The sequence below is a fragment of the Drosophila hydei genome, unplaced genomic scaffold (genome assembly GCF_003285905.1).
Source record: "Drosophila hydei strain 15085-1641.00,03,60 unplaced genomic scaffold, DhydRS2 tig00008140-arrow-arrow-pilon, whole genome shotgun sequence".
Lineage (NCBI taxonomy): Eukaryota > Metazoa > Arthropoda > Insecta > Diptera > Drosophilidae > Drosophila > Drosophila hydei.
The window spans coordinates 223,953-246,545 of record NW_022045848.1 but is presented as its reverse complement, the minus strand read 5'-3'; the positions used below and the strand labels follow the sequence as shown (position 1 = coordinate 246,545).

General features: G+C 41.0%; 1 protein-coding gene and 1 long non-coding RNA gene across 4 annotated transcripts in view; one reads left to right on the top strand and one right to left on the bottom strand.

Moving 5' to 3' along the window:
* Positions 1-11,152: 11,152 nt before the first annotated feature.
* LOC111592428 overlaps positions 11,153-22,593 on the bottom strand; it is an 86,294-nt gene continuing 74,853 nt past the window's right edge. Inside the window, exons 1-3 of one of the 3 annotated variants that reach the window (XM_023304611.2) lie at positions 20,184-20,577; positions 12,237-12,494; positions 11,153-12,169 (exon numbers count right to left, since the gene is read on the bottom strand). In XM_023304611.2, the coding sequence (XP_023160379.1) occupies positions 11,399-12,169; positions 12,237-12,494; positions 20,184-20,282 (1,128 nt within the window). In that variant the 5' untranslated portion in view covers positions 20,283-20,577 and the 3' untranslated portion in view covers positions 11,153-11,398. Of the gene's footprint in view, positions 12,170-12,236; positions 12,495-20,183; positions 20,578-22,593 lie in introns of those variants that run through there. The other 2 variants (XM_023304612.2, XM_023304613.2) reach the window with 2 other exon arrangements.
* Positions 13,067-14,179, top strand: LOC111592430. Its single transcript, XR_002750953.2, has 3 exons — positions 13,067-13,343; positions 13,404-13,424; positions 13,485-14,179. It is a non-coding gene; the product is annotated as an uncharacterized LOC111592430 (long non-coding RNA).

The window sequence follows — 22,593 nt, the reverse complement described above, 5'->3', positions numbered from 1 at the left end:
GGACTAAGGGCAGCCGACGCTGCTTCCTTTGCTGTGGCTGTTCTGGCAGCTCTTATATTGGGGCAATGCCAATTGTCATAATGGCGCAGACGTTGCTTGACTATGCGGGCAATTATGAGTTAAGAGGAATCACTTCTTGGATCGACCATTAAAACAGACGCATACTAAGTTCTGCGGTCATAAAATTAGTTCTGGCCCGAAAAGTGCAGTTTGGCTGCCTTAGGCAAGGAGTGCGGCGCGTAAGGGAAATTGCTGCACATCTTTCGCCTCATCGTAAACGTTCGAATGGGGCAACTGCAGCCAGCAAAGAGCCATTGACACGCCTACTCCACATGGGCGACTGTAGATGCGGAGGGGAAGGGAGGGAAGGGCATTTGACGAGTGGTGCACCAGCTTTGAAATGGTTTTAAGTGGCACTTGAAAAAGGCTCGCAGATATGTGCTAAATGATGATGGTCATATGTCTGGCCTTTAAATGGACCGCCAGCTACTACTATATGACTAGAGGAGGGAGGAATAGATGGAATAAAGGGAAATCAGAGAATGCAAAATATAATTGTATTCCAAGTGGAACATGAAACTTGTCAGTAGCAGCAGAAGTTAAGTATTGTTGTAGGTGCCTTTTGTTATCATTTAATAGAGGTATAAAAAGTCGTAAGTTTAGATAGAACATTCATAAAGGATATCAAGACAGATGTATCCTAACAACCTTGAGTGATTTTGTATTCCATTGACCCAGCCACAAGATTAATATAAGCGCTACGACTTAATTGAATTGTCGTAGCAGCTCCGTTAGGAGCCAAAAAACCATTCTCGTCGCAACATGAAATGTTCATATTCAGTTCATTTCAATTTGGTTTTCAAGTGTTTTGGCTTTTCGGCAAAGTGAAATGTGTGTGTTTTTCCAGCAGTGCAGATGGTGAAAATTATTGGCTGTCGTTACTCTCGCTCGCTCTTTCACTCTTTCTCTGTCGCTCTGCGTAGCTAAAATTTGCATATTTCGACGCCTCGGCATATTTTGCATATTGCATACTGTGTGATGGCCCAAAAAGTTTGTGACTTTTCGGTTGGGTTTTAGAGATTCGACCATGAAACATGACAGTTTTTGCTTCAGCTCTATGTGCCTGGCATGCCGTATGAATAAAGTAGCTCGACCCAGAGCCTTCAGCACTTTGTGGCTGCTGGCACCTGCAGGACGTGCACTATGCATATTTCTGAAATTGAGAATCGAATTTTGCTTGTTTTTGACATCTGCTCCACAGCTACACTTTCAATCATTGTTAGTCGCAAAATCATATTTCAATTAAAGGCCAGCCAGGCCAAACGGCTGCAGCGTGCAATAATCAACAGAAATTGGAGCCAACCTCCATTGTTGCATTGCCTGAACGGCGAAGGACGAAACAGCTACATGTTCTCTCTGCTGGATTGTTGCAAATTTGTTTGCATATTTTGCTGTAATTGTTGCAAAACTACAAATTGCCAACAAGAGAGACAGAGAGAGAGAGAGAGACAAAATATGCTGGCGAAATTTGCAATTTCTGCAATTGAATTGCTTGCTAAATGAATGTTACGGATAGTTTTGATTTGTTCGCATACGAAATTTGTATTTTAAAGTTTAACCTTAACAACGCTCCAATTCAGTATAGCTGGAGAGCAGATTTCCCGATTCCCCAAAGATTTTCCTATCAATTTCGCCAGCTCTTTACTCTTTGCAATGAAATCACAAATTTCAATTTATTGACATAATGACAAACCAAACAACATATTGAAACAAGTAAGCATGTTCTAGTAGAATATGACTGACTAGAAAATACTGTGTAATTAATTCTGTATAGCCAAAAAATAGAATGTTCTTTTTTGAGATTTTTCACTGCAGAGCATATACTGCAAGGTATATACTGCTGGGTATATTAATATACATACCCATACAAGGAGAAATATCTTTGGAGTTTACTATACCATCTACTTTATAGACTAATATCCCCCTTACAATATTTTTTTTTGGGTATCCCAAACATATATAATCACATGTACATGTGAGCAAAAAATGTTTTGCATTGCATTTTGTAATTTTTTTGAACGTATCGTGTCATGTTTGTCAAGGGGCGCCACCTGTCGACCGCGACCGCCACCTAGCGCTCAAAACCGCTTGCTCTTCCTCGACTCTCCATCACGCTCTCTGTCGCGTGTCACAGGTTAATTTCGCATGCAAATAATGTCACGTTGTCGTTGTCGCCGTTGAATGAACTTGATTAAAATTCAATGCGACGTTAATTAAATTCTGCCAATGCAATTTACAGGCTTTTTTCTGTTTTTTTTTTTTTACAATCAGCTGCTGCCAACTCAGCCCTAGCTGAGGTCCAGCTTAAAGTTGTCGCTTCGGTAGGTGTAAATAATGACAGATTGACGGTAAACAGTAGGTATGATGTTTCATTTATAGGATAATCCCCAATAAGCAATGAATAAGCCGGCAGTGGAGTAGGAAGTTTCACTGCCAAAAAAAAAAAAAGTCAGTTGTTCAGTTTTTACTCCGAATTTCTCTTGATTCATCTATCTTAGCGGGTTTAGGGGGTGTCTGAAGTATCATTATTGACAATCTACAGGCTACATATAGCCTAGCACAATCCAATCTATCTACCAACTGCATAGATTAAGCAATTGCATACACCAATAGGGAATATACACATATATGTGCAAGGCTTCAGAGAAACTTGTATCTGCATCTGACAGCAGCTCTGGAAAAGTTTATCCTGAATCCAACCTAAGCGGCATTTAATCGCCTTTAAGCGACTCTCCTGGCACACGTGGCGTATGAGCAATCAGCACATAAATTATCCAACAAAACATTGTGGAGCTTCAGTTTCAGTTTCTGTTTCAGATTCTCTCTGTGGCGTCGCGGAATTCCGGTGCATTGTGCGCGCCATGATGTCTAGACAATGCAATCATAAATAATTTCTGCATAAAGACGTAATAATTTGCCTTCTCCATTTCTCCCAATCTCCCGTGCTCTGCCAACTCTTGTCTCTCGACTATCCTTACTGAACTTCTAACTGGGTCTGTTTGCTTCTCCCGTCTACCGTCCAAAGTCGGGGTTGTCCAAATATTTTGTTATTAAATGAAATTGCAATGTTTGCTGCTGACCAGCACCACAAATACGAGACCCAACTATAGCGCCAACTCCAGCTCCACCTCCAGCTCCTGCTCCAGTTCCAGCTCCCTCATTATGACTGCTGTGTAGTTCCTGGGGGTCCTTTGCGCCCTGTGCTCCTGTTTGTCTGGGAATTTCATGTTGGCTCTTCCTTGGTCAGCTTGGTGTCTATGAAGGGGGTTGAGCTTGCACAGGGACATCGGCTAGGGGTAGGTATTTCACTTTTTGCGTGTTTTTAAACGTTTTTATGAATTTGTATGCGGTTCTTGCTCTTGTTGGTGTTGTTGTTGTTCTTGTTATTCTATGCGCTTGCCACTTGTTGGTGAAACTAGCTGAAGCTGCAGCTGAAAAACTTTGTGCAGATGGGGCTTATATAGCTCCCTTGATGATGTTTGCAGAAATATTTATTAAGGCATATAAATATGTGAATGTGAGAGAAATTGATACGGAATGAGGCATCTTGTTTTATATGAGCTGATGCCTCTGTATGCTAAATGTAGAGTGTAGAATGTAGATTAGGAATAAGCAAATCTAATCTACTCATATTTGATTGTTTATAGATCATTATAATGCAGATGCTTTTCAATTTCCTTGTCTTTCTCTCTCCTTAGTAGTTAACATGTGGTTAACACTTTATTAAAAAGTTATACGATAGCAGTTCTGCAATCTCCGCCAGCAACAAGCGAAAATGATCTTAATTCTGGTTTGGGGTCAGCTACTTCACATCCCACTCTTGGAAGTGTACAGTTTTGTGCAGGAGCCGCACAGGCAACTAATGAAATTTTCAACATTTTTCATGTGCTGATAATGAAATGTTTTAGGTCTGCAGCAAGCAGACAGAACTTCAAGTCGAGCTTAAAGGCACTTCACGTACATACGCAACTGGAAAGGCAGGTTGCAGTAGTTGCAGCGGCAACGTTGCGTATGATTGTCAAGTTACGAGCAACTTCTATTTTGTGTGCTTGCAACGAGCTAAGCACCTTGCAACTTTTCTGCCTTGCATTTGATGTAAAACTAAGCGCAAAAATTGCTTGTGACTAGATGCAAACATTCACAGTTTGTAGTCGGCAACTCGTTAAAACTTGCTCGCGCCAAAGTAACCCGGACACTGAGTTACGCTCACGCCCACGCCCACACCCGCACCCTCGCCTACCCCCACGCCCACGCCCACGCCTGCCACGCCCATCAATCGCAAAAGTGTTGCTAAAAAGTTTGGCATAAATAATGCGCGTCTCAATATTAACAAGCGAAAACTTTAGCGCACTTCAATGAGCAAAGTGTCATGCCAACAGACGAGACCCCGGTGTACCGCCGTCTGCCCGTGCCTCAGCAGCCACGCCCACCTTGTTAGAGTGTTTTTGGTTGCTACTTTCAAGTTGTCAACAGCTTATTGATGTTGGCATCCTTAGCACTTTTGGTATGCCCCATGAAAATAATCACAAATACAATTTTGCGGCCACAGCCAAATGTCAAAATAATTTCCAACTCCAAAAAGCCCTGCAGTTGTTATTGTTGTTTAAGTGAATGTTGTGTGCTGTTGTTGTCTTTGTTGTTGTTTATTATGTTTATAAAGCCATGTCATGGCTCTGCATCGCCACAGGCAGTCGTCTTTCATATCCGTTGCAGAGGCTTCCGGGCATCTGCCCAAATTAATTTGCCTTTTTTTTAAAACTTGCCCCGATTCACTTGTCGTATACGCAATGTTAATTAAGTGCTAGTTTAAAGGCTTCAACTGCGTGAAATTAACTGCGCAAAATGTATTATTTAGCTGGCAGCTCGTTAAATTTCTATAAGGCAAGCGAACTCAAGGACGAGCCCCACTAACCCGAATAGCTCGCCACTCAGTGGGGGATTTCTTATGACTGCGCCACTTCATTAAGTGGGTGTGTGTGTTAACTAAGCAAACACACGTGCTCCACCACCCCACCCCACCCACTCACCACCCCTTCTATATGGCTAGATGAAAGCTGACAAAATGTGTCATAATGAAGTGCATAAATTTACACAGCCTTTCTATGGGAATTCCGACTGCCTAATGAGACAGCATCAGATAGCAAAAGGCATAATACAGAAGACACAGCTGGAGCTGCTACTTGCTAGCACATAATAGATTAAAAATGTAAGAGAAAGAAAAAGAGAAAGAGAAAGAGAAAGAGAAAGAGAAAGAGAAGGAGGAGAAGGAGAAGGAGAAGGAGAAGGAGAAGGAGAAGGAGAAGGAGAAGGAGAAGGAGAAGGAGAAGGAGAAGGAGAAGGAGAAGGAGAAGGAGAAGGAGAAGGAGAAGGAGAAGGAGAAGGAGAAGGAGAAGGAGAGGAGAAGGAGAAGGAGAAGGAGAAGGAGAAGGAGAAGGAGAAGGAGAAGGAGAAGGAGAAGGAGAAGGAGAAGGAGAAGGAGAAGGAGAAGGAGAAGGAGAAGGAGAAGGAGAAGGAGAAGGAGAAGGAGAAGGAGAAGGAGAAGGAGAAGGAGAAGGAGAAGGAGAAGGAGAAGGAGAAGGAGAAGGAGAAGGAGAAGGAGAAGGAGAAGGAGAAGGAGAAGGAGAAGGAGAAGGAGAAGGAGAAGGAGAAGGAGAAGGAGAAGGAGAAGGAGAAGGAGAAGGAGAAGGAGAAGGAGAAGGAGAAGGAGAAGGAGAAGGAGAAGGAGAAGGAGAAGGAGAAGGAGAAGGAGAAGGAGAAGGAGAAGGAGAAGGAGAAGGAGAAGGAGAAGGAGAAGGAGAAGGAGAAGGAGAAGGAGAAGGAGAAGGAGGAGAAGGAGAAGGAGAAGGAGAAGGAGAAGGAGAAGGAGAAGGAGGAGAAGAAAATGAAAAAGAAAAAGAAGGAGAAGAAGAAGAAGAATAAGAGAATAAGAGAATAAGAGAATAATAAGAGAATAATAAGAGAATAATAAGAGAATAATATGAGAAGAATATTAGAAGAACAAGAAAAGATGGAGAGAGCAAGGATAAAGGGAATTCCCGCGAATATACCGCATAGCTCGCTCCCTTATCTAATCATGAGTATTTAATTCTTGTGGGTAAGCTTTAAAATCTTGGCTTGCTTTTGCTGCCGCTGACGCTTTCTTTTTTTTTTTGACTTAGACGCACGTATTTTGTAGTTGTTTTGTTGTTCGCCCCCTCCAAATCGAAGCTATAAAAGTAATTAAGATAACGACTTTTGTACTGTTCGCATTCTAGTTTTTTGCTTTCATTTTTGTGCCCTCCGCCAATTGTCGATATGTATCGTGTGTATTTACTTTATAGCCCAGAGTTTTACAATATTTTCTCACTCTCGGCCTCGGCCTCGGCCCTCGCCCGGGTGCCGTTTGTCGACTTCCTGTTGTTTGTGCAATTTTCTTGAAATTTCATTTCTTAACTTTTGCCAAAGGCCTTTGAGAGACGTCGCTCCCTCCATGGGAAACTGTAAATCATATGAGTGATGCGGGTGGTTGCTGGGCCATGTGGGCTCTTGTTGCTCTTGTTGCTGCTGCTTCAGTTCATGTTGTCGTTGGAATAGCCTGTGGGGACAGTTGGGCTGCTATTGTTGCCGCCTCTGTTTGGGGGCACAACTTGACGGCTGTTGCAGCTTTTTTCTAATTGCTTGTCTGGCTATGGGTTCGTTGGCCATTTTGAGTTAGCTCTGAATATATCGATTAATTAACGGCATTAAAAGCTAAAAGTTTTATGGCAATGCCCCCAACCGAGTCGTACATATCGCTTCGGTTTTGATTTATTCGTTTATTTCCTTTTTTCATTTTGGCGCGCTCAGGAAGCGGATAATTAATATGCAAGGGTTATTTTTCGATTCATACGAAATCGGAGTGTTTAATTTAAAAAGATACGAGAGTGAGAAGATAGATTCAAATGATTCAAGCAGCATATGAATTAATTGAGTTGTTTTATTAAATAAATAATAATTAGAACTCTTTCTTGTGAACTCCTCAAGCTATCCTAATCGTAAATTGGACTATATTTACTTAAGTTAAAAGCAAGTTGAATAACTAAGTTTCAAATGTTCTTCGCTCTAAAAATGATTAATGACATTCGATATTATATCTGAAATGATATATACATCTGAAAAGCCAGTCAATTCAGGTATCAACTCAATGCACTGTGTGAAAACGAAACAGAATTTGCTCAAATATATTTTGCTGGATTTAATTGGATCATATTCCTGTGGCTGGTGCTTAATATAAATGAAGCTTTTAAGCCGCCCCGACTGGCAGCTTAAGCTTGCAAAATCCTCGCTGCATTTAACTGACTTTCATCAATTTCATTTTAGTTGCGCATCCAGCCAGGCCGCAACTGTTACCGACTTCTTTCCGTCTTGCCGGTGACCCACTTGGGCAGGAGATGGCTTTTTGTTGTTAAGGATGCGCTGCATTTAATATGCATGCTGGCTAAATGCCAACTGAATCTCGGCTTTTTTATTTATATATCTATATATAGACAGAGATATATATGAATGAAAACAATTGAGTGTGGATTGTGCCCCTTGTTGCATACTTTCAGACGCTGCACAAATGGGCTGAGGTCAAAGTAGGTTACCCCAGCATAACTGAGTAGAGTCAGTCAGTTGCGTATGCTGTTGATCAGCTTAATAAGTTGGCGGCGGGTGTTGCTGCTGTTGCTGCTATTGCTGCTGCTGCGGCCACTGCTGACACAATTTTCTTGCCACTTGCCACATTACACTCAACTCCTGTGGCACTTTCTTGGCGCGTGTTAATCATCACCATGCTACACGCCTCGTTGAACACTCGACTAAAGCAGCAGAATATAATTTCCGTTCCTTTTCCCTGTCCCTCACTTTCCACCTCTTTCCAACTGCCCGCATTGATAGCATTTTGCAATGTGTGGCAGCTTTAAGCGCATTCAAACACAAAAACGCGCTTGCGGCTTATGCTTCTAATTATGCACAGCAGATAATCGAGATGTTGGATGTGAAGTGCGTGCTAATTAAAAGGCACAACATTTATGCAATGCCAATTGCAATTCGCAATCGGGCACACACAAAGCCAACGTCGGCCGTCATGGCAACCACCAGCAGCAGTTGCTGCTGCTCACTCTGGCTGGCAAATAAATCGCATATAAACAGCAGATAATCCTGGCAACAGCATTGCACACGTCATTCATACCTTTGGTTCTTACTACTACTGCTGCTGCTGCAATCTGCTTTGTTCTGGCAGCTACAGGTGAAACTACCCACCTACACCTATATAGCATCCTTTTGGTTGCGGTGTGTCTGACTGCTGGACACATCGTCGCATCTGACTGGTCACATTTATTGATTTTGTACAACTCTTTCTTCCTCTCTCTCTTTATATATATATATATATCGTTCTCTGTGTGGGCTGTTTTTGGAGTGCATTCAATTAGAAAAACAGTTTTTCTAATTAGACAAAAATCGAGCGCAGGCTTCACATGCATTGAGCAACTGCGATGAGGACGTGCGAACAGGACACAGCATTTAAACCTATCAACCTATCACGAGATTTGCTCAAGCGCAAAGCTGTCCAAAGAGAACAGAATCAATATTTTATATTTTATGCCACATTTTCTATTTGAATTTCACTTGCATGAAATGCATTTAAATTTAGCGACCTAAGCTTTGTTTATTGAGAGGTTTCTTATACTTCTTAAAATAAGTTTGCATTTCAATAATTTTTACTGATGACATTTATGAAACAGGCAAATGGAAGCTTGGACTATACCAATCAGTATCAGCACTTGAGTTGATCCATCTTTTAGATAAAGAGAAAGTTTGAGAACTTAAGACTAGAAATTATTATACTCACCGATAACTTTTACCAGTTTCATGTCTCGCTTAAGCGCATTTCTCGTATTCTTGGTGCTGTAGAATCTAATTCACGTAGATATATTCTCTTAGCTCTTTTGAGCTGCTTTGCTTGACCTTCTGAAATTCAGACACTCTACTTCTTCTATTTAATTTTCAGCTTGAAGATATTTCCTTAAGTTGGCTGAGTTAGATCTATTGTTTGCTTTCTAAATTGATTCATATATTTCTTATTATTCTGACTATACAAATTTCAGTTAAGATTTGAATAAGCTCTCTCAGAGCAGTCTAAAGTAAGTTAAAGTCGAGTCAATTTTATATTTATCCTTATAATTTGGGACTGAGCTAAAAAATTAAATATTAATGGAGATTGTAAATAAGTTCTTCCTTATTCAAAAGCGGTTGGCATTTGTAAGATGAGCTTTTAATTATATATTTATGTGCATATAAAGAGGATGCTTCAGCTTCTGTTTCAGCCCTTAATTTTCGCTGCAATTAAAATTTGCTTCATTTCGTAATTAGTGAGCGATAAATGAAAACGAAACTGAAAATGTGTGAAAATGAGAGCGTCCTTGCAGCGAGCATTGCCTATAGCTCAAATGCTCTGTAGCCACATTTTCCTGGGCTCAATGTGAAAGCTTAACAAATGCGTGGCTGGAAATTGAGCAAATATTTGAAAAGCATATGCTTTGAAAACAAAATAAATGCCCGGCGCTTCTTTGGCAGACGGGTTCATTAGAGAGCGAGCAAGTTGTATGATACAGATGTTTCCCATTTTATTCAAATCATTCAAAACGTTTTTATTCTTTCCGACACGTTACATTATAATTTAAATTATAAAACTATTTAATGATAGATGCTATAAATTTAGTTTTTGCATAAGAAGAGATAATAAGATTGCTGATTTAACACCAATGTGGATATTGGCTCTTGAATTAGGCGTTTCAAGGGGTCCAAGATAGACATCGGTCTTAAGCTGGAAATCGACTTCTCTACCTTGCGCATAATTTACTAACGAACTTCTATAATTACTGTTATTGCAAAAAGTTGTACCATTCGGTGTTCTATATGTATTCCTATCGTCTCCATTTGAGAAGCTCTAATGAACAATGGAAACAAATTACACATATCACGCAAGCTGTGTGAGTGCGACTTACCGATAGGCCGATGAGATACAGTAGAATTACGATACATATAGTGTTGCTCATTTAATAGTTAGCAATCGAAAGCAGAAAGTCGTCACTGCAAAGTGAAAGAGGGGCCAACCAATGTTGTTGCCACGAAACAATATACTAAACAAATTGTAGAATTTTTGAGAAAAGTATAGCTTCAGGTTTGTCATTTTTGTACCGGAAATTCTGGCAATAAGACTTGTTATAAATTGGTAACTAGATTCGGTCTGTGTTTGTCTTTTGTTTAAATGTCTATATAATATTTTTGTTTGTATGTGGCAATTCATGTTCATGCTTTAATTAACCATGTTCTACAATTATTATTGTCAGCATTTTCATTTATTTATTTATGTACTTATTAGCATCCCATTCTTAATATTTGTAGTTTTAATTGATTTATTTCTGCGTAAAATATTTGATTTCAATGGACATTTGCGTTTAAACAAAAATCATTGCATACTTTGCGGCAGTACGAACTTTTTAAATTTGTTAATTGCAAATTTTTATAGCATACTTTTGTGCACGTCAATTTATTGTATTTGTAGATGGAATCGGCACTAACAACGTTGTCGATTGGCATCAACACATAATGGGGTATCTAAGGGTCATCCTTTGGTGAGGATGTCAGAGTTTTAGCTAACAAAGCTCTGTTTTCAAAATTTTGTGATAATTTGAACATATCCTTGCAGATTTTTATAAAAAATGGTGCGATGGGATCACAAGAACCGACCCTTCCGATTGACATTTGAAGATATGAAGATCATCTAAGAATGCTTAGCACATAAGGCAATATTGCTGTCGAAATGTTACTGACCCTGCTGGGCAACATGTCGTTCGGCTATGCTTGGCAACATGTTACTGGACGCATTAAGCTGGAGAGCGCTCAGAACCGCAATTGAAAAATTAATAAGAGGCACTTGAAGCGCTAATCACATGTAAGTGAAGCACAAGCCTGTCCCGGCTTACCCTCCAGGATGCAGGCACAAGGCTGGCACAGAAGTGAGAGGGCGTGGCTGGCAGTGTGCTAACAGAAAACGCGTTGAGGGTTGCAATTGCATTGTTTAACTCTTCACTTTTTATTCGATAGTTCGCATAATTTACTGCACAATAGAAAACTTAAGAATATAGACACTTAGTATTGTTTGGCTTTAATTTATAAAAAGACTTAAAAGCGAAAACCCTGGTCGCATTTACAGTAAACTATATCACAAGGACTACTATACATATAACTGTGTATAACTTAGCATTAATTTTTCACCTATCGTTCCTTTTGCAGTTCGATCAAATACGTTTTTTCTAAAACTCTAGACTGTAAACTATGCCTCATAGTTCTTGGCCTGCAGGCTCTTCAGTATGCCGAGGAGCTGCAGCGACTCCAGCGGCTCGAAGTCATCCGCATAGCGCATCGCCGAGCTCTTCGCCAGATCCCGTTCTCTGGGCATGTCCAATGTAAGAGGCAGCTGCTCAGCCATTACCGAATGATGCGTGATCAGCGCCTTTAGCGTGCTAAACTGCTTTCGTGCACCTTTGAGGCTGTACATCTCACTCCTGCTACAGTGCACCGCATAGCATTTAACTTTGTGCTCCAGACGGATGCAGAGCTCGTAGCTGCGTGGCGTGCTGCGGCGCAGCAAGAAGCAGCCGGGCGGAGCCGACTGCAGATGCTCTTGCGCCGCTTTCACTGTGATTCGCGGCTGATACCAAGCGCACTGCAGCAGCTCTGGCTCCTCATCTGCATCCTCATCATCCGTGTTGTTGCTGTGCGTGTTGAAGCGAGGCGTGGCACGTTTGCGTGGGGTGCTGCGTCGCCTGCTTCCACTGCTGTTGGTCTCATTGAGCAGCTGACAGCAATCGGAGATGCCTGCATCAGAGTCATCTTGGTCTTCGGGCGTTACCTCTTCACTGCCGCTGGAGTCGCTGGGCTGACTGCTCTGCCAGCAGTTGAGCGACAGCAGCGACTTTTGCGGCGATTTGTTGACCCGTTTCGGTGTGCTGCTCGGACTGGAACTACAGCTGTATATGGCCAGCAGCTCTGCCTCCTCGTCTGTCTCTGCGTCTGCCTGGTACGAAGAGTCGAGCAGGTCCTGCTGCAGGAGAATATCAGTATGGATTAGCTTAGACTTTCTTAGCGCTTTTTTCTCAGTGTTTACATACCTCGTCATAGTCGCTGGTCGGCTCCTCGCTTTGCACACGCGAGGGTTGCGCAAAAAGTTTGCGCTGCAAAAAGTTCTTCATGCTGTCGTAGACCTTGTGAGTACGACTCTGTGCGGGCTCCTCAGCTGTGGCTGTTGCGACAGCTGGCTGCAGCTTGTTGCTCCATTGTTGACCCCTATTGAAGGCCAAGTCCATATTCTTGCCTGCATTTGTGCCATAAATATCCGAATAGCCAGGGCAATTGATGGCATTGCGTAACTGCAGAGTAGACCAACAAAAGTCTGTGATTAGTTTTGGTCAAGTCGGTCATTGTGCCCAATGCGGCCAATGCTCCTTAATAAACAAAAGCAAAATACCCAAAAGACCCAGCTCCTATTTCACACGAACTCCTGCCTATGTAAGAGTCATTCCAGAAAAAGGTTTCTGCTTTCCTCTCCTTTTTTTGCCCTGATAACACATATTATGCGTACATTTCATTTCACACTCAACGCTTTGTTCTCCATTGTTCAGTGCCGCTCGAGAGTCTGTGCTAATGCCTCGCTCTCTGTGTGTTCATTTCTCTGATATCCTTGTAATGCGCTTGTTTCAGTTACTCCATTGTCCTGCAATTTTCCTGGCTTCGCATATTTACTTTTCATTCGCCTGATTGTATAATATATATATATATATATATATATATATATATATATATATATATACTACTTTTACATGAATATACTTAGGGGGTTATGGGTCTTTGAAGTGTTTTTGCTGCATTATCAAAATTGATTATTGTTTGCCTTGACTCATAAGTTCCCATAGCTTATAGTTTGAGTAGCTGTGCTCAACTTACAAGCAAGCTACATTCTGTCTGGCAATTATTTTTAGCAGCTACCTAGTTTAATTGGTAGTTGTTGTTGTTGTGATTCTACCTCTCACACACTTCTACCCACTCACTCACGCACACACAGCTGGATACACCCCTTTTTGACACTTGGCAAACAATTCAAATCACTCGATTTATTCACCTCTGCAAAAGTATTCAATAAATACGCCTAAAGGAAGGGGTAGTATAATAGAGATGCTGCATACAATGACACTTCAGCACGCACGCACACACGCACTCGAGTATGTATTATAAAATGGCAAAATAATGAGCATTCAATCGAGAACAAATCCTGTTTTCAGGTAGCTGTCAAACACCCTTATGTAAGTACAATAAAAAATGAATTTATGCATTAGACCAAATTGAATTTGATTCAAAAATAGACAGCCTACGGATTGGTAGCGGAAGGTTTGCCACACCTTTTCTTTGGGGAAATGCAATGTTTAAATTTCCGGGATCAATTTGCATGCACAATTGAATCGTTGCCCGTTCAGTTGTTGCTGTGTTGCATGCAACATTTACTCAGTGCCTTGTTGGAGCTGCCCTGACCCGAGGGAGCTACACGAAAACAAATAAATAAATCTGTTGAAAGCTGCGGCATGTAAGAAGCACTAAAGTTCTTTCTACTCATTTATCGGCTTAAATCAAACACAACAATGAAGAACGAAAGCCGAAACGGAAAAAGAAGGCGTTTAATGCCTCCACAAAAATATTCAAATACATGATTTTTAATTTATGCCAGAGGCGCAACGTGAGGAATTAGAAAATGTTAATGGAGCACAGCGAAGAGGTAAGAGGGAACAGCACAGAGAACTGGCTTTCAGTAGAGGCCAAAAGGTGTTTCTTTTTGGACTGTTCTTGCTTTAATAAAAGGTCAGCCCTGATCCTGCCCTGTGGAAAGGTAACTCTAATTGATGATGAAGCATGGCATTGTTTGGCCAGCGCGAGGTGTTAGCATATTTTTCTAATCAAATTGTGTTGCACAGGTAACCGAAAAGGTGCTCGCCAGCTGACAACAGTAACAACAACAATAACAATAGATTTCTAACGTGTCTACCTAGCCATGAGCAGTTGTTAGTTTTCCATTTATTGTGCATTTAGCCCTCACTCTATATATAGATGAGGGGCAGGGGCAGGGGTAGCTCAAGAAATTAGTTGAAGTGCATGAGTTGCGCTCTTCTTGGCTGATGATTTTATTGATATGTTGCCTTTTGTTGTGCCCCAAGAGTTTCCATATTCTTGCAGCAAAACTCTGGCATATGCACAAAATTTCCATGCTGGAAAATCAAACAGCTGCTGAAGTGTTTTCCGAACATAAAAGACCGAAGAAACCACCCTCTAGTGGGCAAGTCGCACACAAAATGCCAATCAGTACATGATATAATAAGAAACCGCAAAAGCAATTTTAAAAAAGGTATGGGAGCTTCTATACCTAGCTGAAGGTATATATATTCTTGAGTAGATCAAATCGAGTCGATTTAGTGTGATCCAGTTTACCTGTCTCTCTGTTTATCTGTTTATCTATACGTACGTCTGTCTGTCGACGTTTGTCGATCTTCCCCTAGAGGAGCAAAAAGGAAATAAACACACACACAGTCAATATAATTTGGAATGCCCCATATGTGATATATAGATTCTCGCAATCTACTTTTTGGCCAGCTTCCACACTTCTTTGCAAAATTAATTTACAGGTCATCTCCTAGTCGTGCCATGCTCTCCAGAGCACTCTTACATGTTTTTCCTTGTCTGCTGTAGCTGTGGCATGTCAGCTATGTTTTAGATACAACTGTAAATTAGTAATATGCAACAAACTTGGCTATTAGAATATTTGAATGGCGTTTCGTTTCGTGTGCTGCGGGGCTAATTTGACAGTTGGACAATACACTCGCACACACATACAGACTCATGTGTGTGTTTGGGCTTTCAAAATGTCAGAGCGAGCGATATACATGGAACTGCGTCTTGTTTATGACATTTTGGAACACTTCTGTCTGTTTGTCTGTCTGCCCCGCGGCGCATTTGAAAATTTATGAACTCACAAAGGGAGAGGGGAGGGGAGGTGGTGGCTACTTACGAGCACCATCTACATAACATATACCTTCCGCATATATATGCTACATATGAGCGTGCCCCAAATATCGTAAAATGATTTTAACATTTTTTTCCACTAAATTCGTTGTAAAATGTTTATAGTTTATAGTATTTTTTCTTTTTGGCTGGGTTAGTCTTGATATGTTGCGTTTTGAGGCGCTTTATCTGTGGCTGCAATTAGCGTCGCATTCGCTCGAAAATCCTTTGTTTGGACACATGTGGCATGTGGCATGTGGCACTGTGTGTTCTTTATAGCCAATTCAACACGTTCCACTCATTTTATTTCATTTCGGTTTTTGGCTTTTTTATAGGTGTAAAAAATGGGGTCATAACAAACGAATTGAGCTGTTTTTTCTTCTTCTTTTCCTTCTTTTTTATGGGAATTTAAAAAACGCATTTTTGATGAGTTTATTAAATGCAAATTAAAATTGTTGAAATTATTTCTGTTTTTGTTTCTCGGCTATTTTAATTGTATTTTATGGGCGTTTTTTATTGTGTTTATCATGTGGGCAGCAGCCATGGGAATATTTTTATTTACTGCCAGAGCAGATGATTTTCTCGAGTGGCAGATGAAAAAGATATGCAGATGCCGATGCCTATGCCGATGCAGAAACAAATGCATTTGGTGCATTGAACTCTTTGGCTTATAACTGTTTGGGTGTAAGTCAAAAAACACAAAAATGTTTTATAATAGATGCATTTCTGATAGAGAGAACTGTTTTCCCCGTTGTGCAGTTGCAGTTGCGTTGATACAACTTTTGCAGTTATTCGAGAAGTTTTAAACGGCGTGGCGCCTAGTCTAGTCTAGTCTAGTCTAGTTAGTTGTGAGCTATCTGTTTTTAGTTTCGATATACTCTTACACATGATACTCGCACTTTCAGACTGAATGTGTAAAGCTATATTGTTTTGTAGAGCCATTTGCTTCTGATACTAAGTTGTAAGTCATGCAATCGATTAGGTCCTGCTTCAGAGGAGTTGGTGCCACGCCTACTGACTTTATTAAGGAATTATGTAGTAAATCAATTAATCATAGATATATTATGCTTCAGGTATTTGGAGTAGAACTTGTTAGTGTATTTGGATCTCGTCTTCCCATGTCAAACTCGACTCTCGAGTGTTTTTTGCTGCCTTTGGCTCTGTCTAATGCATGTAAAATCCTTGTGGAAGCCATATGAAATACAAACAGCTCAACTGAGGCGAGTTAAAGCCACATGACGAGCTGATGATAACGATGATGTTGCCTGTTGTCGCTGCATGTTGCAAGTTACTCGTGGTTGTTGTTGCGTTGATGGCTAGACGCCTGACCAGGCGGTCGATTCGCTGATTAGGAGGGAGTTGAAAGCTGGCTCTATTTTTTTCCTTTGCATATTTGCATTACATTTGCCTGGCGTGGCATGTGGCAATCACCACCAACAACAACAACAATGGCGAAAATTTTTATTGAGTCGAGCGTAAAAATAACAATGCAAACGGGCAGACGGCATGAAAATAAGTGAAATAGTTGTTTACTCAAAAGAGAAACGACGACGATGGCGGGGCAGTTGCAAGTCTTGTTGGGGCTGGCACACAAAGTGAAGAGAGGGGAGTGTTTGGGGCAATATGGAGCATAAATAACAGAATGCATGCAATGCGCCGTCGCCAGCCATTTAATTATGCTCATCAATTTGCAGTCAAAGCCAAAGCTGCCTCAGTTGTTGTTGTTGTTCTTGTTGCTGTTGCAGTTGCACTTGCCCATAAATCTTAACGAGTGCTGGGCTGGCCTGACTGCCTGCACTTCACTTGCGTTTTGCCTTATGGAAATTGTAAATTAAACTGCACTTAAATGCAACGCAATTAATTTCAACTTTCCCAAGCAGCCGCCCGCTAAGAAATCAAAATTCAAATGCACATTGGGCATAATTTTGGGAAATTATATATATCAAATATATGTGTATAGATATATTAATAGATGAGCATTAATCATTGCCCTTGAATGATCCAAAATGCCGACGCATTTGCTGCTAATCGTTTGATTTAAATTTAGAAACAGCTCAAAGAAAATTATGGACATTGCCTCCATAGTCGACTGCCACTTAGGGCTCACAGCAGAAGCGCCCGCAAATGAAAATAAAGTGAAAGAGCGCCATGTAGAGGGCTGTTGTGCTGGCAGATACCCTTCACTCCCAAAGTGTTCTATTAGATAATCAGACAAATATTTATAGTGTTGGAATTTGGAATATGATCGCTATTATGAGTATATTTTATATACTCTCTAGAAGCCATAGAATTTACACATGCCATATACTATACAATATATATTCTTTATATCATATTATATACAAAACAATGTAATCTATGCCCTATGTTTAGATGCCTGGAGCAGCATACCATACACTAATCTGCTAATGTGCATGGGTATAAGAGGCAAACCCCATTAGCTGCACTTACAGTCGCCGCGCTTTGTCTGTTTGTCGATTTAGTTGCCGTTTTCGCTGGCAAATTTCATTTTCCACAGCACAGAAGAAGTGGAAAGAATCTTAAAAAAGCGGAAAAAAGAAATTTCTCATTCGTTTAATTGTTTTAGATTTTAATCTATGGCAATATGGACGCAGCACTTGGCTAGGCGACATATGTTTGACTTTTGGGTTGCTTTTCAGTTGCTAACATTTGCTTGACAACTTTATTAGTTTTGTTTCGAGTGTGTGTGTGTGTGTCTGTGTGCACTTTGTCTGCAGTTTGTTGCCTTATCGTTTTGGTACCGCGAGCCGCGTCGCCTTGCTTTTCTTCTTTTTTTTGCTTCAAGTGAAAAACTCGTAGAAAACTAATTGAAAACGTTTGTCAGCGACTGTAAACAAAAATGCTAGACGCTCTCTCTCTCACTCTTTCTTTCTCTCTCCTCTATCTTGCCAATAAATGTTTTTGTCTAGCATTTTCGGCGCGTTCTATCTCTGATAACGGATGCGACGCCGCCACAGTTTGGGGCATGTGGTAAACACAGAGCCCAAAGTGTCGAACGATTTATGCCGCATAGGCGTGCTTATATACGAAAATCACATCGAAGGCATTTTGTAATAAGCCAGAGTCTGACAACTCCTATGGCTAGAAATAGAGTTCGATTCAAGTGACAGAAGAACAGGCTAGGTATGCAAGAGTGTGAGGGAAGTGTATATATTTCACTAAATAAAGCAATTGAATATATCTTACAATATTTCTTTCAGAGAATCTCGCTTAACAATTTTTGCCACTCTAAGCAGTCAAGGAAATCTGTCATATTATCGAAATAGGAGAAACAGATTTTGTATATTTCTTTGCTGTTGGTTCCAGCACACTGAATTCCCGCAGCGCATAGGAGATATGCGACAATCCTTTTGGGAGTAGCTTAAATATCACCAAGTGCACAAATATTTTCATAGATCATAAATGTAAAGGAAAAAGAAATAGGAGATAGCACATGGAGCATCAGATAAGTGCCTTCAGCCAGAGACGGGTGTCAATTCCCGTGAAAAATGACGAAGAGCAGCGGAAGACAATGCTGATGGAAATTGTAATGATAAATGTACAGCCAACAGCAGCAAAAGGCAGAAGCCAAAACGCAAACTGTCATTCAGTTTACAATTACAAACTGGGAAAAGAGATAAGAGATGAAGTAGCACTCTGCATGGAGTTTGCTTAGATCTAACTGGGGAATTACTGAAATGAAGCGGTATTGCTCTCCCCTTCTCTCCATCTTTTCTTCTCTATTACTCTCTTTTCGATCTTTCTTTCCCTAAATCTGAGTTGCGAAGACTAGAGATTACAGATTAGAGATTTTGTTTCGCTCTGCCTCTCCCACTCACTCGTTCACTATAAAATACAGGTAGTTGAGTCTGCAGCTTAATTAAGTCATTTGCCTAATCAGCTTTGGCATCGCCTTCGTTGACGTAGGTGCTCAGCATAGACATTTCTTCCCCCCTATACAAATATATAACTAATTTGGACTAATGGTCACCCAGACGTCGCCATCTTAAACCGATAAAGCCTAGTTGGCGCTTATCTCAGGGATCAAATACATGAAATCCAAACACAAATACAAATAACACATGTTTACAAATATGCCCTAAATGCATTTAGTTCAATCAATCATTATCTTTATGATTCAGTCAGTCCGTCATTATCTTTCAGTTAGTTCCACAGATGTTTGCCATGCTGAAGGCTTTGTTGCCTCGCCGATTTATATGATTTGTTCAAAATCTGTGCTCTGCCCTGGAATTACTTTCTTTATCTTCTTTCGCCCTCTATTTGAATTTTCGGTCAATGTTTGATTAGCTTTCGGTTTGAATCTGTTTTTATGCAAATCATATTTATTTGATTAGTTGTGATTTAGTGTTTCGTGTCTGATTTACGCCGACAGTCGGGTTTATTATGTCTTCTATCTCTGACACAAAATCATTTTAATTGTTGTCGTTCGTGTTTTGAACTCTCGTTGCAGTTCTCCGATTTCCAACTGTCCCCTCAGCCGAGGCCCTCTTTCGCCCTGTCTCCTCTTCAGCTCCAACATGTGTGTGGGGCTTTGGGTTCGTGTTGTTTTTTTGGTACGTGGGATTTGTGAAGAGATTACTCATCTGAGTGCGTGTGTGTTGTGGGTGGAACTTGTGGAGTCTATTACTTTCCATAGAAAAGCTTGTTATCTTTATTTTGTTTTGTTGGGTTACTTAACTATCTGCTAACGTTTGTATAATATATTCAAGAACATACTATGGGGGATAGTGTTAGGGCTTTAAATATATCATGGGATAGATTGTAAGCTCTATTATACATTTATTTTATCGGAATTACTCTTAGACACCTTCGAGACGATGCTTAAATGAAATCCAATTTCTCATTCTACAGATATAATATTTCAAAATTAATAAATGTACATTGTACAGTATTGCTCTTTCGATCTTATAACAATTATCTCTATTCCCATTTTATAGTCTCATGCTACATTAGCTCTTAATGTTAGCTCACTTTTCCCCCTCGCATATACTCACCATCTTTGCCTTCTCGTGCGTTTTCTTTTGCGTATCCTTTTTGAGTTTGTTAACACTGTCCGAGGCGCCAAAACGGTTGTATTGGAATAAACGACCCATTTTCGTGTTCTGTTTACACTTTTAAATAAACAAAGTCTCTGGAATTGCGCCCGTTGTTTTTGCTTTTTTACAATATATCGCGCACAGTATGCAAAAGCTTTGGATAACACACGTCTACTCGTAATATCGTGAAACTTATTGCGTATTTTCAAGTGTTCAATAACGTAGCGTAAACGAGACGCGAGCGTTGAAACGGAATTGAAAAAATTCGAAAACGAAATCGAATGCCGGGCAACGAACGGGAGCGAATGCTAGCGATCAGCGCGACGTGCGCAGAGGGAATGATGGGCCACAACTGAATGCATTCGAAAAAATACAACGGAAAATGAGCACGACTGAGAGCGTGACAGAGGCAGTGGCAGTGGCAGTGGCTGAGGCAGTGGCAGAGGCAAAGGCAGAGCCAGAAGCAAAGCAACAACCAGCAATAACAACAACACAGCTGTAGCTCAGCGCAGGCAGAGATACAAATTTCATGCTAGGGCAGCGGCAGCAGCGATGGCGGCGGCGACGGCAACGGAGACGGCGACGTCAATGGTCGTCGTCACCGGCGTTGTTCATGCAAGGCTGCCGCTGCCGCAGCATTTACCGCTAGTTCACTTTGTCTCTGTTTTGAGTGAACACACAGCCAAACGTACACTGCTAAAGCTGAAGAAAACGCTCACTCACACACATTTACAGACACACACACAGAAACATACTCACTCACAGAGTTAGAACGAGGGGCAAAGAAGGAAAACCACTCAACAAAAAGCGAAATGAGAAAAAATTTTACTACGTCGAATATCTACACTGAAAAAAAGTACGGGCCAACTTTTGTTTTGGGCGGGCAGTCAGCAGTCAGCAGCAGCAAATGAATGGAAATGAGTACTCGAGGGTCGCACTCCGCTCTACGAACTGCGGACTCTGGCGCTGAGTAACTGCAGGGCTGACGTCGCACTGAAGGGTAGTTGAGCGGACTTCGTCAACAAGTTGAGTGGGTGCGAAGGAGGGGTGGGGGTGGTACGTGGTACGTCAGCCAGCGGCTCATTCAACTTCGAATACCGCGTTGAATCCGTTCGTTCGCTTCGGTTCGCCTTGCATTCATTTCATTTGACCAAGCGAATGCCTCTGACTTTTGCATTTTCGGTACGAGTTACGACTATTGACGCCTGTTTACATGTCTGCCTCTTAACTGTTAGTTTTACTGCCATCTCTGTCGCTCGCTCTGTCATCTGCTCCACATTTTGGGTCGCTTCTTCATTTGCCTGCTGCACATTTCATTTCGCCTATTTGCTTAACGTACTCACTTGTTGTTGCTGTTCTTGTGCTCTACTTGTTGTTGCTTCTCTAGCCCCGCATCTATTTCCTCTGCAACCCACATGGAAACGCTGCATCAGCTTTTCCTTTTTATACTCTGATCCCATTGAAAAAGTAAAAACAGGGTATAATGGTTTTGTTCAAATGTATGTAACAGGCAGAAGGAGAAGTATAAACAATTACAAAACGTTTGGTTAATTTGCTCAAGCCCGTGGCAAACAGCTCCAAGCGTCGTATTTTTTCTATTCATGTGCACATAAACATTCATGTATGCATTCTTTTCTATTCGAAGAATTGCAATTTCGATTGAATTGTGCTTGAATTGTCAGTTGCTACTTTAGTTGCCGAGAAGTTCTGTGTTGCTCGATACAAGCTATTGAAAATATTAAAAAATGCAGATAGGACTATGTCAGGGTATCTCCTTGTCGGGCAGCCCGTCTAGAGCTTTCTTACTTGTTTTTTGTTTAGTTTTTCCGAAAGTTTTCTTTTTTTCTACTGTGCTGCGCATAAAATAAACACAAAAACTTTACAGTTTCATTCAGCAGACCTTGCTCCTTGCTACCTTGCTCTTTCCCGCTCTCTCGTTGGCTCTTACGTTCTGCGTCTGCCAACTTCAGTCTTTCATTTGCAGCATCCGCGCCACCTCCCTCTCCCTCTCCCTCTCCACTTCTCAGACGTAATTATCATTATCCCTTTGCGCTTTTTATTTCGCTGTTTATACGGCCAACTATGCCACTTTAATTGAAGTCAATTTTTTCTACTTTCCTGCTGCTACATTTTGTTGCAAGTCCCCGCACCAGTCACTGCTTTTTTTATTGAAAATTATTTGTGCAACTTATTAGCACCTCAGCAAATTATGAGCGTGTTGTGGCATTCAAGCTTTTTTTTTTACTTGTTTCCGACTTTTGCCACATTGTTAATTGAGTTGCCGCCTGACTTGAGAAAGGTGCCGAGAGCAGAAAGTTGAGAAGAGGCTACGCCGTTGTTGCATAACTAGCTTCAGTCCCCAAGATGT